Below are 20083 nucleotides of genomic sequence, written 5' to 3'. Positions count from 1 at the left end.
AGCCTAACTCCAAGGAAATTCAGAGTAGTCATAGTTAAAAAATGAGACATGGTCAAAATCATGGTAGTACTAAAAGGCACGTGTCTACAACAGTCTAACACTAAATTAAAAACTAAACAAAAAATCTGAAAATGTGGTATTTCACCGCATATTCCCAAATATTGGATTGTGTCCCAGAACACACGGTTATACAAAAAAACATAATTGTAATAATAGTAATTGTCCAATTAAATGTTAATGTTTGAAAAGGTAAATGTTTGAAAAACATGGTAATACTATAGTACATCCAAAAACTAATGGTATTTCACAGTGCACGGTAAAAAAAAACATTGTACGTTTAAAACCATGGTATTACTATAGTAAATTCCAAAACACGGCATTACTATAGTAAATCCAAAAACACAGTATTTCTTATAGTAAATGTAAAACACGGTATTACTATAGTAAATCCAAAAGCACAGTATTTCTTAAAGTCAATCCAAAACACAGTATTTTGTTTGTAGAATTGTATCAAGATGGAACATACCATGGTAATACCATGGTAAAATAAAAATTAAACACTGTATGTTTAAAACTACAGTATTTGCTATAGTAATCTAAAAACACGATATTTTGTAGCATGTAACCAAACGAACATTGTATTACTATGGTAAACATCCCAAAACATAGTATTACCATGTCACGAACAAAAACATGATAATACCATATAAAATGTCAAACAAGACAGACAGAAAGACACAGAGAGGCTGAGCCAGACCCAGAGAGACTGTAAAATAACATCACAGACTAGAGCGAGTATTCATCATAAAAACTAAACACTGAGTCTAATGTAGAATCAACAGCAGCACAATGAAAACCTTCATCCTTCCCCTACCAGCCTAGTCTGGGGAGGACAGCTGAAGCCAGCGAGAGAGAGAAAGACGACTAAAGAAAGAGTGAAGCAGTGAGGAAAGGCCTTGTTTTCACAGCAAACCTCTTGAATTTGTGTGAGAACCACGCAGGAATGTTTTTCTCTTGCGGCTGGTTGACACTCGCGGCGCGCGCACACACGCACACTCTTGCAGTGAAGGGTGGACGCGGGACGTCCAGATTTACGGAGGTGTCAGGGATTTCTCGTCTGTACCTCTCCAGGGTCACATCGCACTCCCTATTTCTCACTGTCTTTCAGATCTTTATTGAAAGAGAAAACAGGCCGTCTCTCTCGGTGTCTGACGAGGTAGCGGAAAAAGAAAAACAGACGGGAGAGATGAGTGAAAACAACGACGGAGATCTCCTCTGGTGTGAGACTCTGATCCGGATGCCACTGTTGATGGAACTTCACGTCCATGTCGGGCCTTCTGACCATCACGCCAGATAACTCACAATGGAGTTCCAGCGATACCTCACCGTCAGGCGTCGGTTCGAGTCAATGGAGGATTTAATCGTTGCGTGGAAAATGTTCTTGAAACTTTGCCACTGTAACAAGCATGATAGGGCACTGCAAAAAGTATTAAAGGAGTTGAATTGTTCACTTTTACAGCCTTTTATTTCTCCCCTGAAGTCCACTTATTATGTTAGTCAAGGTTTCTTGGACTTAACCGGTCATAATTTTGTTTTTACGTGACCATTTTCTTCCCTCTGTATGACCCGTAGAATTAAACAGACTTGCTGTTGTACCTTCAAAAAATGAACTTTTCTCTGCCGTATTTCTTTCTGTTCGATTGAGATCTTGTGTTGTGTGTCTAAAATCTGAGGTTAAGATACGGGTGGGACACCTGGAAGAGACACTAGTAGTGTCAACAGAGTGCAAAGTCTGGCCGCAAGTAAAATCTCTCTCTCCTCGCTTTCTCTCCTTTCGGCTTAAACTTCATCTCTAAGCAAAGCAGGCAGGGCGGTTGGCCCTGGCAAACCGTCCCGAGACCTTCTAAACCTTTCCCCCAAATAAAATCTCCCACAAAGGGCTTTTTGTCCCCTGCAGGCAGCGGTAGCATTTCAGGAAGTGGGCGCGCTCCATAGCTGATGATTTATGGCCTGGTGTCCTGGGTGGCAGTTGGCCGGACTCCCGCTGTCAATCAAGCCAGGCTCAGGAGCGACGGCCAACGGCGCGGCTTCCCCCCGTCGCTCTGAAGAGGCTACAATGGCTGTCATAAAGAAAGTAAGAGAGGAAAAGAGGGGAGAGACGGTACTTAAAAGAAAAAGAACGTCCGGATGCAACGAAGAAGAGAGAAGATGGATGTGTTCTCGCCCTATTTAAGGAGAAACCCTCTCATGCACGAAAACATCTCTCTCACTTTCTCTGTCTCTCTAGGGGGGTTTATTTTGAAGGTTGCGTATGGCAGGATGTCAGGCTTATAATCTGGCCTGAGAGGGCGTGCCTGTCGCCGGCTCGAGATGGTAACTCATCTTGACCAGCTACAACAATTAGAGCAGATCTTTGAGCTAACATTACTGACACACAGAGCAGGAAAAATCCTGGATGATAGATCAGGGGTGACACGGCCAAACGAAAGGACTGGCATGCGTGTGTGTGTGTTAACCTGTTACCCGAGAGGACGGCCACAGAGAAAGTCTTTCTCTAACTACCTGCTGCCACCCGGAAAATCTGATTACTCTCTCTCTCTCTCTCTCTCTCTCTCTCTCTTTCTCTCTCTCTCTCTATCTCTCTCTCTCTTTCTCTCTCTCTCTCTCTCTCTCTCTCTCTCTCTCTCTATGATCGTTCCTCTAGTTTTCTTTCTCGTCTTTTCATGTTCCTTTCACCTGCAGTCAGTTCTTCGTTTTATGCTGATCTTGTCTGTATTTATTGTTTTGGTTCTGGCGAACTCTCATTCTTTCTCACTTTCTCCCCCCGACCGCCCTCCATCCTCAGGTTAGAGTAACTCGATCTGTTTTGCTGAGGTCTATTCTTAGTTGAGTAGGTAAGTGTGTATGTGTGTGTGTGCACGTTCAGGTTGAGTGGCATTTCTGAACTGTCTACCCCACACAGACGTTTAGAGCGAGCTAACGTAAAACATATGATAATACAGCCTGTGTCAGCTCCAATCACACACACACACACACACACACACACACACACACACACACACACACAATTATAATCCTCATCGCACACACACACCCCAACTTCATACACAATAACACACAAACACACACAGTCAAACACACACTGCTCTATTTCTGCTCATTCAGTTGCTTTAAAAACAATATCAGTGTGCATGAGAGAGAGAGAGAATTACTGAGTAAAACTATTTTAAAACATTAGTGTGCAAACCAGAGATTCAGACAGCATATATACGGGTTTGGTTATATTGTGAGGGCCAAAAAATTATAATACCCTCATAAATAACGAAACGTCAACAAACATAATACGAAAAAAGGTTTTAAAATGTAAAATGTCTCACAAATAAGCCAAAAAACGTTACATCTAATTACATCTATAGATATGAGAGTTCATTTTAGGGTTAGGAAATAGAAAACATTACTTGGCATGTCTGAACAACCTAAACGTTTATCAAACGAAAGAATGTTTACAAATCAAAGGTAAATACAATAATAAAGAACTACAGATTAAAATAAATAATGGCGGCATTAATAATTAAAATATTAACACTAATTTCTGGTATTGATATTAACTTGAAAAGTGTTTATTCAATATAAAAATGGACAAATAAGAAATATCTTGGTTTTCTTGTTTTAAAACGTATTTAAATGCCTATTGTGTCTGATTTAAAATTACGCCATGGCGCCCCTGTTGAGAACCACTGATGTGGACTGTAGTTTCATCAGATGCACACGCTGGCCCGAAGTTAACTTCTGGTATGTGTTTGGTTATATTTTTTTATTTAACATTTAATTATTATTAATATTTTATTGTATATTACTTGTATTTTATTAATTTAAAACTACTCATCAGTTATTCATTCTTTGCGGAGGTCTAGCGGAAGTTAAGTTTGGGCCACATAACGTTTAAAGCGGCTGAAACTGTTTATATGAGTGTCAAGTTTTCTATTATTGTGCGGAGAACAAATTGTCCATATCACCTATACTTTGGGTATTGGGCAATGGTTTTCATGAAGAAAACCATACTAAAGTTCAAAATCTACAAATGCAAAAAGGATTATGTATGAGTTAGGATTAGGGTAGAATTACCTTACACTCTGATTTGATGGAGAACACACATCAGTTATGACCTATTTGTCATATTGAACTACTGCTGTGTGGAAAATGATTAGAAATGTGTCTTTAATTTAGCACTTAAACTATTAATAATGCTGCTCTTGTGTCATAGACCTAAACACCACATCCCAGTGTGTAAAGGATCCCAAACAACACACAGGCAAGTACACGTTTGTCTTATTTACTTAAATATGGCAATTTATGTAAAAATGGCTTTACAATTTACTCAGTTGTGTTTCATAAAGGAGACCCATAGAATAAAAAGCAATTCAATCCCTCGTTCATTTCAATCGAATCAATGGGGTCCACTGTAAGCAAAAAACACAGCAAGCAAGAGACAGACAGATGTAAAAAGAAACAGACAGATGGAAAAAGAGCAAGACAGGTTGTAAATGACCACAATCTGCCAAAAAGTAGGAATGTTTGAAATAAAGTCTTGTTCCTTCATATTAACTGCACAATCTTGGGTTACAAACATGATATTGAAAGACATGAGTCTTTTCCAACGCAACCCCGGAGACCAAAACATACTGTCAAGACTACTCAAACATGTCTGTTTGAAAACTGAACAGCTTCCAGGTCACTGGTACACATCTGCTTAGATTTGAAGTATTTTCATAATTAGGAAATTACCCCAGAAATGACTGGCAATCATGTTTTCGGTTTAACCCTGACATAAGCATCAGCCGGAGCGATTGACAACTTGACAATTTGATGTAAACATATTTCCATTAAAAACTTCTGGAACATTAACGCATGCTTGAGGTGTACAGGTTTCAGGGGTGGAAACAATTATAGGACACGGAATTCTGAGTGTAATGGCATTTTAATGCTAACACTGTAAAGCAAAAACTGATTTTTGGTTGTTAATAGCCGCCTCATGGCCGAAGCCGAGTACATGTGCATTTCATGTACAAAGTAAAACCAATGCCTTTCCTTAAAGTTGGCTTATATTATCCTGGGTAAAGATACAGTTAAAAATGATTTCATCATTTAGTCACCATCATGTCATTGCAAACTTGTATGACTTTGTATGACGCTGAAAACCGAACAAAACTGACCACCATTGACTTTCATTGAATGGACACAAAACCATTATTACATTTCTCAAAATATCCTCTTTTGTGTTTCACCGAAGAAAATCATACAAGCTTCAAACTAAATAAGGGTGAATAAATGAAGACAGAAATGATTTTTTGGTAAACTATCCCTTTAAGTTTCAGTGATCTACAACTACTTGCCTATATTTCTAATGGAAACCTCAGCAAGGAGGTGAATAGAGTCTTTTCGAGCCCGATCAGCAGGTCTGCATTCTTGTCTGGTGTAGAAAAGAAAGGAAGGCCTGAGATAGAGGCAGAAACAGGAAGAGGAAGGCTCATTTTAATGAAACCCCGCCCCCTCCTCCCCACAGAGCTTTTCAGCAGGTACACCCCCTGCACCCAAACACACACCCCTATTCTTACACATCTAATGAGGTCATGACCTTTTAGCGGCACCCCCCTCACCTGGCATTGTGACACGTACACACACCTTACCATTGCTAAAAAATGCCTTTGTCCTGACATCATTTCTATACCGACTCTATAAGTATTTAACTCCGGCTTCCCCATCCCGCTGAGATACACGGAAAGATGCAGAGAAAGCAAAATGGGCCGTTTCGCTTTTAAAGATTAGTTTGTGTATTCCCTCATTCTGTTGGTCTGCAACTTCTTTTTGACAGAAAACTCAAATTAAATGTATCTTGATTTATTGAATTTATCTTCAAGAAGTGTGAAAATCAAGTTGGTAAATTGAGTGAATGAATGAAAGTGACGAAAGCTTATGAAAACAAACTTTTCTATTTCTTCAGAATAACATTCTCTGATGAATTATGCTCAAGAAATAAATGCTTCGTCAAATTTAGTATGCTCCTTTAAAACAAAGTGCATGGGAAATTCACTCAAGTCCCAATCCGCGTAATCTTTCTTTCTAGTTCCTTCTCAGTCCTCCCTGAGAACAAGCGCGTGAACGAGTGGAAACGTTCTCAGTGAATACTTTAAAACATAATGCTTCATAAAAACACATGAGATGAGTTCTAGACGCCTCTGTGAATGGCTGGTGTGTGTGAGGTCAGTTACTCTGAGACAGGGATTAAACTTCCTTTTGGTCCATGAAAAAGAGAGGAGGAATATATATCGCGGAGGAAGAATAAGGGAAAACAAGGAGCGGATAAATATTTCTGAGGACGAATGACAGACCGAGCTGACGCGATCGGGAGACTGACAGACGGAAGGTTTCGACACAAAAGACGGACAGAAAGAAGACGGAGAGCGGGATAGCAGGGTTAAAAAAGAGAGGAGTGTGGAGACGGGCATGCTGTGGAGGACTAATCCCTCACCCCTATTCACACACACTCTTAATCTCCAACCACGTACACACACACACACACACACACACACACACACACACACAGGGCTAATCTCCAACGTCCCATCCATCGGTGTCCCAAAAGGTGCACAAAAGCTCCTGGACACAACACACCACACACATGAATACACACAGACACAAACACACTAGCAAATGTGTGTGAAACATACACACCTTCGTGGTGACACCTTTGTGGGGTCAGCACACTGACCTGCACAGATAATCAGAGCACATCAAAATGTTTAAGCTTAGTACAATGGCTTTGTGTGAGTGTGAGAATGTGTTGGTGAGGCAGGTGGTTGTTTTATTTACTACAGCCACATGAACTCGTAACTCAACAGCTTTCATAACTTCAACACACACTCACAAGGACTACAAGTAAAAATTTATGATGACGGCTTCTGCTCTTTAGTGATAAACTTCGCTCATAATCTGTTTGCAGATATCCCGACAAAAGTCACACACAAACTTTACCACAACCACACAAAAGCTGCATGAAATCTGTACAGCCAGAAATACAGAGCACACACCCAAATGCACAGTGATGTACAACCAAATAAACATGTGCAATGCACATTAAAAAAAACACTTCTGCAAACATTTGTACACATTACCCCAAACAAATAACATTGACATAAACCTGTGTACAGGCACAAAAACAAACCAGCAAACACTTGAATAGCACACAAGTCACACACACCAAGTCATGTGCACAACGACAAACAAACACATGTGCAACATCACGCAAACATCTACTTACAAACACACACTTGTACAGTAAACAATCACACACATTAACACCTGGCCAACAAAACCTGTTCACTATCACACAAACACCTGGTCATGAATAAACAAACACTTGGCAAGTAGACAATCACACACATTAAAAGACCGTTCACATTATAACGATAACTATACGTATAAACAATAATGGTAATTCAGGAGAATAGCGGGGTTCACATCGTAACTATAAAGATAAAGAAACAGAGAACGATATCGTTGGGATCACTTTCAGAAAGATTTTTTTCCCAGCATACTGTAAGACATAACGTTTGACTATAGGTGATCGTAACACAGGTTTTATGTCAGAATTAAAGACCGTAGTGGCCAGAAAGCGGTGTGTTAACGGTGGCATAGTATATATGTTATGAGTCAGCAAGCTGGCAAAATATATGCTTCACATTCCGGACACGAGAGCATCCAGCCTATGCTGTCATATTTTGGAGAAAAGACGTTCTTGAATGAAAAGCATCAACAGCAGGTCATCTACATTCGTTTCAGTGACGGTGAACACTGCAGCGCGCAGGCTTAAAATAAACATAACGTTATTGTTATCGTCCGCTGGTGTGGACGCAAATATAGTTATAGTTACAGTTATAACAGATACTCACTATCACACAAACACCTGATATTGAATAAACAAACACTTTAAAATTACACAATAAGACACACAAACACATACATTGACAAACATCAGTGCACTAACAAACACGATACGAACAAACAAACAAACGCGCATAAAGTACCAAATTACACACACCAAAACAATGTAAAAGAAACACCTGAGCACTATCACACAAACACCTGCTAAAAACAAACAAACAAGTTTCGAGTGCAAAATCACACACAACAACACATGTGTACTCACACAAACACCTGATTATAAGTGAACAAACAAACAAACAAACACTTAAAAAGTATACAATCACACACACTAACACATCAAACACATGTTACAAACGAACAAACAAACGTGCATAAAGTAAAAAAAATCACACACACCAACACAATTTTAAACAGACACCTGCATTATCACACAAACACCTGTTATGAACAAACACACACGCATCAAGCACAAAAGCACACACATTAAAAACCTGGCAAACAAAACACAAACACCTGCTTAAACACACACTTGTGAAGTAAACAATCACACAAACACACAGCAACACCTGTGTTCTCACACTAACACCTGATTACGAACAAACACTTTACAAACACCAAACAATCCTACACAATCGCACACACCAACACATTCATTGACAAACATCTGTGCACTATCACATACCTGCTACGAACAAACAAACAAACAAACTTTCATAAAGTACAAATTCACACACAATAACAAACAAACACTTGTGCACTATCATGCAAACACCTGTTATGAACAAACTTGTTGTTACAAACTACAATGCTACAAACAATCATGCGCCAAGTACAAAAATCGCACACACCAACAAGAAGGAAACACAAGCACACACAAAAAGGGGAAGGGCAACACAATTGCATACATGCATACACACAAACACACGCTGAAAATTGTGTACAATATTTCAGGACTTGTGGCTTTAACGTGTTTCACACACACCCTCTTCATCAAAGCCTCCAGATGGGTTCTGTCTTTATCGTACCCTGGTGACATCACTCATCCACATGGCAGAATTGATGATGAAAGCAAACAGATCTATCTTCAGTCACATTTACCAAATCAATTTAATTTTTACAGTCTCTTGCATATTGGCATATTGACGGCTTCTCACGCGGCGGGAGGGGTCGTACAGACGAGTAGGAGCGAATGGCGGCGAGAGATGCTTAATGCCATTTACCATATTTAATGTGTCCATGCCATCATAGAATATCCCCTCTGAATAATGAGGCACTTCATCATAAATTCTTTACAACTTATTTACTTAATGGAGAGAGTTATGGCCCGCTGTCAGCCAGCTAATTAAACATAGTGATACAGCACTGCTGCGGGACGCTGTCATCCCTCCGCCATCTCTCTCTCTCTGTGGCTTCTCAGTTTCTTAAATACATATTATTCAAGCGTGCAATAAATTACCAATGAATTAAAATTCATGAAACCCTTTTTCTTCCTTTCCATGGAGAATGATAAAGCGAGCGGGGCAGCGAGAAAGAGTGCTTGCTCAAGACACTGTAAATCTAGCATTGGAAGACGGAAGACTTTTCAATCATGTTAAAACCTAACATTTGCACATGCAGGACTTCAGGTGTCGTAGAAGAAAAAAAAAGACAAGCGAAAAAAATAATCTAGACGAATAAAATGCTAAATATTGTGTTTTCATCACAAAAGCAAATTTGAACCTTTCAACAAGATTGACTCAAAGTTAACCATAATTACATAGACCAACCAAACTTAAACCATAATGCAACATCCTGACGAAAATATTTCTGCATTTTTTCTGAAAAACAATCTGGAACTGGTTATTAACTTTTAAGTCACCATCGTAAATCACGACTGTAATCTGACACAAACAGACCAGAACTAATCATAAAAGAAAACATGTCATAAAAACTGAACGCTTTTCGTTCAAAACGTATAATTCAAATTGCAGACTAACTACACATACTGCAGAAGTAACGCCGAACTATTTTAAATTATTATAAACTATCGCAAAACCACCCTGAGGCTGTCTATGAATTCACAATATGACAAACATATATGCTTCCCACTTTTAACGCGGTTTCGGTGTAATATTAGGCAGTAAACAAAAGCTTGTGCTATTCAATGAAGAAGTCAAGAATATCTTTATCCCTCTATTTAAACTTTCGATTAGCCTGATACCTTCTCTTGCAACCTCTCTAGCCGGGCAAAATTAGCCTAAACTGACCCTGACCAAAACAACACTCGACCTCTGGCCTGTCCTGTGACCCGGGTTCGAGTGGTGAGAGTAGTCTGACCAATATCTGATAGACAGGGCGGCCATGGGGTGGGGGTTGCCCCGAGCCGAGTCTTTAACCTGGATAAAAGGAGGATTTATGAGCGCTGGGATTTAATTGAGTTTGGAAAGTTGGATTCAGACTCCTCCCACTGCAATGACATCACAGAGGGAGAATTGACCACTCTAATCTTTAAGTGAGGTCATGGCGCCATTGACCAAAAATCCAGACAGAAGCAAACTATACATATGTGAGTATAATAGTAGCTAAGGGGAATGGGTAAGTGTCCACGCTTTTGTATGTAGCGTTAATTCTTCAGTTAACCCTTAAGTGGCGTTCAGGTGTGTGAGGCCCATCTTTAATGCTAAAAATGAGCATTGGGCATTTATAAATATTGTTTTTCTTCCCCCTGATCATACATTTTTCTTTTTCATAAAATATAAACATCACCTATTTTATCAATACGATTCAAGAGAGGTCAATGACAAATATTATTAATTTATGTTGTCTTTGTTACTTGTAATTGGAATAAAGTAACCCTGAAAAAAACTGAAAAAAGTTAATATGTAATGTATTATTACATTCATTTTAATGGCTGTATTGACTTAAAAATAATGCCATGTGTCCGCTAAACCAACAAATATTAGCTAAATAACAAAAAGCTGAACAACATACAGGGGGGTAAAGGAAACAAAAAATTAAGAACGATTTATTAATATCATGTCATGGAATAAAGGCCGAGTCATATTTGTATATTGTGAAACGCTTGGTGTGATGGTTGCCAAATCAATTCCGAATTCATCCAAAAAAAAATTCAAGTTCAGAGAGAAAGTACAAAGTATAACTTGCCTGATTTATACATTTTTATAATCTGTAATGTACGATTATAATCTATAATTTATAATCGTAATAAACTAGATTTATTCATTTTCATTCTTCAAAACTATAAACTGAGAATAAATGATGAAACTAATAAAATCTAAAGTTATGTCAATATTTGAGTCCTGTCAATATCCCTCAATCACTGTCAACATCATTAATAAACAAAAATGTGTTGTATGTTGGTTGCGCGAGATTAAAATAATATGTGACTCAATATAGAAATATCTAAATAGAAAATATCCAAAAACAAAAAAATTGCTATTCACTGTAAAAAAGCAAAAGGATGTCAACACAACCAAGCTGCTTAATTCATATATTTAATTTCAATTATTTTTAAGCATAATTATTTACAATTGTGCCGTACGGATTAGGCGTTAAAAGGAAATGGGGGTGTTGATATAACTGGCCTAACGCTGACCAATCGCCTGTCTAGTAATTGTGACTAATGGGATTACAGCAACTGTTATCTGGGGTTACTGTGAGATCACAGAGCAGAGCAAAGGTGCTCCACCATAAAACATAAAGAGCAGGGTTAATCACACCGCCTCTCTTCTGATGACAGAGAAACCCTCCATCATAACAGCAGCCCACGAGCCCGTGTTATCTGCCACGCTTTCCCCCTGACCATGTGAAGATTTTCTTATCTCGGATAAGCCTGTTATCAGACTACTGTAAGAGAAAGGCTTCGTCGGTTCATTATTTCATCCTACCTCCCATGCCTGGGCAGCACTTTCTGGTCTGTGCCTCAATGTTCCCTCGTAGGGTCCGAGACGCTCTCCCACCTCCAGATGCCTACAGGCCCAGACGCCCAGGGTTCCTTTGGAAACGCCCGATTCTCTGATTTCAAAGTCTGGGGGCACCGATTCGAGCCCCTCCCCTGCCAGGTACATGGAAGTGTGGAATGATGGGTGGAAGGGTGAGGGGGCGAACGGGGAGATGGCCTCGCCTGATAGGCCAGGGGAGGGAAGGTCTTTAGCAGCGGCCGGAGGGGCTGGATCCGCATCGGAGACTCTTCCAACTTCCTCCAGGTCATCAGAGGAGAAAAGGGAAAAGTCTTCGCCATCTCCTTAAGCAGAATAAAAAAAGTCACTTTGTGAGGACTACATTGTGAGAAAACATTGTTTTACACCATTTATTTATAAAACAAACTTCTTTTTCAAACTTCTTTTTTGGTTCTTGTCGTGCTTCATTAATTTAACAATGACATTACAACTTTCTTACATTTCAACATGTTACTTATTAAAGGACTTCAGTGCTACAACAAGAAATAGCCTGAAGTTTCAAACCCAGCACCAGCTGTAGCACTACGCACAAGCACTTTTGTTTGATTTGTTTCCGAAGACTCGCTCTTGCAGACCACAAGCAACCTCCAACATGTGACCGACCCTCCGCAGATACGAGTAAATATACATAGGGCCATATAAAATATTTGACCACTAGAGCAGTTAAACAAACTTTCCGGGAAGGGGAAAATGGTTTGTGTCTGGAAAAACAGTTAATACGGTCTGGATATGAAAGTGTCAGGGGTGATAATCATCATCACGACCTCAGAGATGACGCCCGCTTTGGATTGTTTGGATATAAGGAGGAGGGGCAATCTGGACTCGAAGGATCTCTGGACACGCTGTACAATTTTATGCTTCCTTATAATTCAGTCGGAAAACAGCGGATGCTGAAGCTGCTTGGGTTAATTATGAGCTGAATGTTGGGAGGATGTTGTCTGGTGACCTATGACCTCTCGCTCGGAGAGGAAAACCAGCGCGTGGCCGATGAGGGAAGTCTTTACATTGTCTGTCCTCAAATACTGTCCGCTCTGGGAGGATTGTGTATGACACGTTGCCAAAAACTTCATGCGAGGAAATCAGAGACCGCTTTAAAGGAACACTGATCGGTCACATGACACAGAACCAAAAACATGTTCAAGTTATTTACTTTTGGGCAATTACAAATTCAATTACAATACAATTTACTATTGTGTATTTGTACTCTCTTAAATCTAAGTCCTAAAATGCAAGTTTGAGTCTGGACTGTCATATCCCGATTCTCACCCCTCTTGTCCAACTAGTTTTACGTACCTTTTCTATCTATCCTACCATCGCTAATGCACTAGACCCAAGAGATTGTGGCTAAAAGCTAACACACAGTGCTAGCGTGTTTTACCTAATGTGCCGTTGCTAACACGCTCAGAGCTAACCTGCTGTGCGTAAGTCACGGCGGGGCTAACATGCTGTGGTTAGCATGCTGTGGCTAACGTGTTGTGACAGGTAGCGGTGAGTGCTAATGAGGGCTGGGCCGCAATTCCTGCACATCTTCCTGTCTCCTCACATTCCTGGCGCTCCACGGGGGTCTACTTTACATGATCACGGTCGTTCCGTTCACTGTGTTATTCCTCATCATCCCATTAATGACCATCTCCAAATATTCTCTGTTTCTACAGCCCAGTTCTCTAATCTTCAATTAGTGTCATTTGCAAGACTTGTAAAACATGTCAACATGAAAAGAATGTAAGTCTAGTGCACACCCCTAGAAATGTGGTGGTAGAAGAAATTGTATGAGATGGTTATTTGATATATACACTACTGTACAAAAGTTTGGTGTCACTTGTATGAAATATTACTATTAATAATATTGACCTTTAAATCTGAAGGTGCATGTCCGAATCAGTAGTAAAAAATATGTGGTCACACTTTTGAATAGGGACCAACTCTCACTATTAACTACGACATCCCCTTTATAAATTCCTAATTCTTGTTTAGAAGGTAGTTTTTAGGTGTAGGTATTGGGTAGGGTGAATGGATGTAGAATTGGGTAATGCAGAAAAAGGCATTGATATGTGCTTTATACATATTAATATATACAACCAATATTCATATTAATAAGCAAATAGTTTATAATTAATTTGTGTACCTAATATAAAGTGTAACATAATATGCTTGTGTGAACCGTAATAATATCTTTAATCACAAAATTAAAATTGTATTTCATAAAAAGGTTTTAAAATGGATGACTTTTAGTTTCAAAGGAAAATATGGTGGGAGCTCCTTCAATACAGTCTACAAAGCACCTCAGGCTGATACATCAAGAAGCTGTAGCTTGTAAAATGCCACAAGAACTTCTGCAACTTCTAGCAAAAGGATGAATGCACTAGGGATGTGGCGGTGATGACATATTCCCATCGATTAATAGGCGTGTAAAAACACAGATAGTACCGGTGACATTGGGGGTGGGGGGTTTGCTGTGGGGTGGTCAAAGATGTGGCAAAAGATGTGTAGTTTTGAATTCGTGTACAGCAAAAAATGTATGAAAAAACCTTAATGTCAGATAGGATGCCTCTAACTAAACAAATAATCATGACACACATAAAGCAAAAATTTTATAAAATAAAAAAAACTTTACATAAACAAAACGATGATGTAATGAGTTAGCGGGTGGACACCGTGTATCACTGGTGACACAGACTATCGCAACAAGCCTAGAATGCACTTAAGATTCAATTTTGGTCAAAACACAATTTTTATTATTCTATACTTTTGCTGAGTTAACTTTAATTCTGAAATGTGAAAAAGTTACCCAAAAAATTTGAACAGTAGTGTATACAATGGTAGTCAAATTCATGATCCTAGAGTAAAATACATTTCCTGAAGAATAACCATGGTTGTACCATCATACATATCCAAACGAATCTGGCTTTCAGATATTATATCAAGAATAATATCTTGATATTATTTTGGGGGCCCCCCCCCCAAAAAAAACACACACAAACGAAAAAACATAAGACTTTCTAGTATGCGCTGGTTGAAGTTCTGGTCTTTCATGGATTAAAGCAAGAGAAACATGTCAAAAACTTCTGAAATCCACGCAGATGTAATGTTGACAAGATTTCAGTTTCATGAAAAAAACTCATTATTTTCACTAATGGTCTCCAACTTTTGGACCCCACTAAAACCACATTTCCTCAAAATGATATAGTAAATTCAAAGTCCTCTGCTCAAGATATCTTCATCTTAATACAGACATAACTACTACCTCTGAATCACAGGTGACCGGCCTGAACAAAGTCATTCCAGATGTTCTGTTTTCTCCCGTTTACAACATTTCCCTTTGCAGCACACACGCAAACGCACACGAACGCATGCAGGCGCGCTTCAAATTGACAGCTGAGGACCTGGTTAGGGCCTCCACCGCACGCCTGCGGATTCACTGAGCACGAGAGGCCGCGATGCTCGTCTGGAGTGGTGCTATTTAAACCTGCCTCTGCCCACAGAGAGAGTGAAAGCTAGTTGGCCGCAGTCTTCAAACCCTGAGCTTTTAAAGGTAACTTAATCTGTCCTCTGCCAAGCCTCCCTTCCTGCCGCTCCAAATGATCGGCTTTACCCGGCCTGTTAAAGAAACCAGGGGAAAAAACATTACGGTACGGGACTCCAAAAAGCAGTGCAGGGGATTTCTTTTGGTCTATAAACATATATTTCTGAAAGGTAAACGACCTTAAAGAAAAATATACTGTAGTGAAGTGCATAACGCGGTTTATTTCTTAAAAAAGTCTACTTAGATTGCAGATAAGGAAACGTGGTTTGGTGTGGGAAAGTGGTGAGGTTTTAGTGGCTTCCTTTAAGGTTTGTGAAGAATGGTTTTGGTATATATTTGGAATTAATTGATTAGATTAGGATAAGTAAAGTTATCGACCACCAATGTGGAACGGGATGTTGTGAGAAGACTGTGAGAGACCCTGAATTTCCCACAATCTAGACCAGTTCACCGCCCTTGACTGAACAGATAACATCAGTATGGTCACAGACAGGCAATTATGATGTCATAGAGACAAACGGAAAGGATTGTCCCGCGCCAGAGAACATCCTCAGAATAGGACATTCTAGAATAGAACAGTGACACAACCTATAAATGTCACTTACACCCAACAATCCCAATCTGTGAATACTGAAGAATAGGAGCATTTCCTGTCATTTAATATAGAATAACGCATCACTTCCCGTTCCACCCGTACAGTGGCATTTAATAGCAATGGTGAATGAGCATGTGTGTCTGTAAAGATATTCATTGTTGTCCCCGACAAAGACATGCGCATTAGGAAGAAACGCCCACAGAAGAGATGAACTGAGCGATGAAAATATATTAAATGGAAATAAGATTGATAACATGTCAGTCAAGATGCAGTTTACAATTAATAAATCTGTACTGTAACAGTAATAAGGTTTTCATTAATACAACGTGTTTCATTCATAAAGCATCTGTGAGCACGGCTGAGACAATACTGAGCAACAACTGGCAGGACACTAAACTCATTTTTACAAAATAAATTATTATTCAAACAGTTTTTACTATTCACAAAATCATTCACAGAGAAAAACACACAAACAGAAACAGTGTTCAAAAGCCAAATGTCTAAGGTCTGAGAACATAATAAAAAAATATTAATATATTTACTTAAATAGTTATATTTAAAACAAACTGAAATAAAAATAAAAATCTTATTAAATCAGAAATACTGAACTGCAATATTTTTGTTAGTTAATTTTGTTAATTAAGTAGTTTGTAAAAAAGTAAATTTTACCTAAATTGTTGTATTTGAAAAAGAAATGTGTATTAGGAAAAACTCATTCTAAATAATAAAACGTAAGCATTCCTACTAGTAGTCCTACACTGGACCCCCTGCTGTAGTTATGCGCCCATAACATCTGAATTACAAATGAAATGCCCATTCCGCACGTATTATGAAATATAATGCATCGCTTATGGCACGCAAGTCAGTTCATTACTTATAATTTTGTGAGTAAACATCAGTGACTGTGTGTGTGTGTGTGTGAGCGTGTGTGTGTATGCGTGTGTGTAGTTTTCACCTCTGCTCTGGGGTTCTGCTGTGCTCATACATCACGCGATTACTGTGGGCGGCACGGGACCCTGCGTCATTACCACCAGCATTAAAGATGATAGAACCGGCCATTAATCACCATGACAACATGCCCTAATGGAGAGGTGACCCAGTCAACGCCCGCGGACGTCGGGACGTACGCACACACACATCAACAGAACCAAAATCGGAGTACACTGGACAGAACACACACACACACACCCTGCAGTAGTTTAGTCTGTAAATATAGAAACAAGGTGATCTAAGGGGCTGTGCTGAGATAGGAGTCTTTAAACGAAATGATTGAAGGAGCAGATTTAAAAAAGAAAGGATCTAAAGAAATGCTGCACACTTTTTCTCGACTCTCTCAATCTCCGATTACACACACTCACACACGCGCGCGCATACACACACCTCCTTCATGCTTAACGTATTTGACAACTCAACCCTTCGGTCTGAAAAAGTGACAAAGCAACGCTACAACAACATTTCCTACTTTCGCCAACTCCAGCACAACCGACCAATGAAACACGTCCCACCTGCCACTCTTCACAGGCCACTTAAGACGGCTTCACGCTGCACCGATAAACAAGTTTCAATATTTCTACCGCTGTTGTATTCGGATGGTCACATTCATGCTGTCCCAACAAACATTAACAGACTAAAAAGCCAGACATTGTGGATGGAGCCAGTTTGAGAGACGAAGAGCTCATAGTTCACCCAAAATAAAAATGATGTCATCATTTTTTCGACCTCATGTTATTCAAAACCTGTATGATTTACTTTCAGAATACAAAGGAAGATATTTTGAAAAATGTGATTTTGTGTCCATACAATGGAGGTCATTGGAGGTCAATGTTGTTTGGTCACTAACGTTCTTCAAAATATCTTCTTTTGTGTTTCCTGCTGAAGAAAGAAAATCACACAGGTTTGGAATGACATGAGTAAATAATGAAAGAATAATGAACCTTTAAGGTCTTAAAAACCCCACTACATTACAATTGTACAGTACAAATGCATTTATATTTACACAAGAACTTGCAAGACTTCAAATGAACTTGAAGCGGTTCTCCATCTTCTCAAACACGGATGGACTCCACATCAGCCCGGTGTAAATGTTCACATTGTGTGCGCTTCAGGCTACTAATGACAACAGGAAGATCTGTTTTTACCGGGTCAGGATTTATGACTTCATCGAGAGACAGCCAGAGGGCTGCGAGGAGAAACCTGAGCTGATAAGCAACAAAGCAATATGATGACTGTTACAAGCGCACTGGGCCCGTTTCCCAGCCGGGGATTATTTAGCCAAGACTATGACTGAAATGAATTTTCTATGGTGTATCAATATCGACTTTATTTCGTTTGCTGCCAGACCTAATCTCTTTGTCAACATCTTCCGAAACGGCAACAATTACATTGAAAACAATTCCGGCAGGTTAGCGAACATAAATTTGCCAAAACGTGAATCTATTCGAACACGGGTATGTGTTAGCCTGAGGCATGACTTAAAGGTGCTTTTCCGTCACATTTTGTAACGTGGAACAGACCTCGGCGCTAAAACACGCGCTGATACCGAAGTCAGACAGGACCGGGGCGGCTACAAACTGCTGCACGAGCCACGCCACATTCACGAGACATTCCATCTTAGGTCCTGGCTAACAAATCCAAGACTCTGTTACCAGGCTTTGTGTACAGAATTAAGACTCGACTCTCTCACTGGCCACTGGAGACCGGCGGGACTAAATGAGTACATTTGTCTTCTCAATGGCCTGGCTGATTGGATGTTTAAAAAGAGTATGAGAGAGTGTACGTGTCTCTGTTTGTGTGTGTGTGTAGAGCAGATGTAAGTCTACGGCCCAGAGGGAAAGAGAAGCAATCCACACAATACATAATTAACCCAGACAGTCAATTGAATGAGAGAACTAAAGGGTCAGGGTGAGAATCCTACAGACTCACACACACAAACATACCGCAAGTATTAACTCAATGGCTGTTCACACAATCCCTCTTCAATCACAAACACATTTTCTCAGGCACAAGAAAAACATGGAATACATACTGTTTTTGCAGGTTGTGAAGGGGGAACAGTTTGCAAATTGTCTAAACGTATAAAAAGGATTAAGCGTGTTTGCCAATGCAATTTAGTTCCGTTTGCCTTGTTTAGTAGGCCTACACAAACCATATCAACTACAATTGTTCATTATAAACTTTTCCCTATTTAATAACTCTTCTTGATTCATTATTTCATTTAAATAACAAAAAGTGCTATTTTCTATTCTATTCTATTCTATTCTATTCTATTCTATTCTATTCTATTCTATTCTATTCTATTCTATTCTATTCTATTCTATTCTATTCTAAATTTAACATAAATGGCTAAGATCTATGTATATCTTGGTATCCAATGATGCAATAAAACTACTTTTTACATTGAATTGTACCCAAAAAAGATTACAAATAAAAAACCTGAAATGATAGTGGACGTATAGTACCCTCTGAATTCAAGATGGCAACAACAAATGACTATGACGTATTATGCTTTGATATTAAACATTTGTCCTCTATAGATCACCCAATTGTCATATCCTTCCAAAGCTGTATGACTTTCTTCTGCAGAAAACAAAATATATTTAGGAGAACGTTGGTAAACAAACAACATTGGACCCCATTGACTTCCATCGTATTTTGAGACATTTCCCCAATATCTTCTTTTGTGTTCCACAGAAGAATAATAGCCTACAGGTTTAAACGGTGATGAAAGATGTTGAACTATCCATTCAGATAGCATGCAGTATATACCCCTTTAACTCTGCAGTAAACAGTATTCCATTCTGAACATACCCGTGTTCTCGCTGTGACCTGTGAGACTCACTAAGAGCGTCTTAATTAATGAGCACATTGTCTGTTAGTCATTGACTGCCTGAAACAACACTTCATTAATACACAATGCAGTGCAGACCAATTAACACTGTACAACAAGCCACGGTGTGAAACACGCGCGCACACACACACACTGGCACACGCAGATACACTCTCACCCACACATATGCAAACATCCCAAACGCATAAGAGGCTTATTATTAATCACTGCTAATG

At 39.3% G+C, this 20083-nt stretch overlaps 1 protein-coding gene across 3 annotated transcripts in view; it reads right to left on the bottom strand.

Moving 5' to 3' along the window:
- The window catches only part of mecom (MDS1 and EVI1 complex locus), a 127196-nt gene that overhangs the window by 64389 nt on the left and 42724 nt on the right, over positions 1 to 20083 (bottom strand). For all 3 annotated transcript variants that reach the window (XM_079480841.1, XM_079480843.1, XM_079480842.1), the window contains exon 2: positions 11832 to 12187. In XM_079480841.1, coding sequence (XP_079336967.1) covers positions 11832 to 12187 — 356 coding nt within the window. The remainder of the gene's footprint in view (positions 1 to 11831; positions 12188 to 20083) is intronic.

This window comes from Barbatula barbatula (assembly GCF_947034865.1).
Source record: "Barbatula barbatula genome assembly, chromosome: 19".
Classification (NCBI taxonomy): Eukaryota; Metazoa; Chordata; class Actinopteri; order Cypriniformes; family Nemacheilidae; genus Barbatula; species Barbatula barbatula.
The sequence above is the reverse complement of the archived record's forward strand: the minus strand, read 5'-3'. Positions and strand labels throughout refer to the sequence as shown.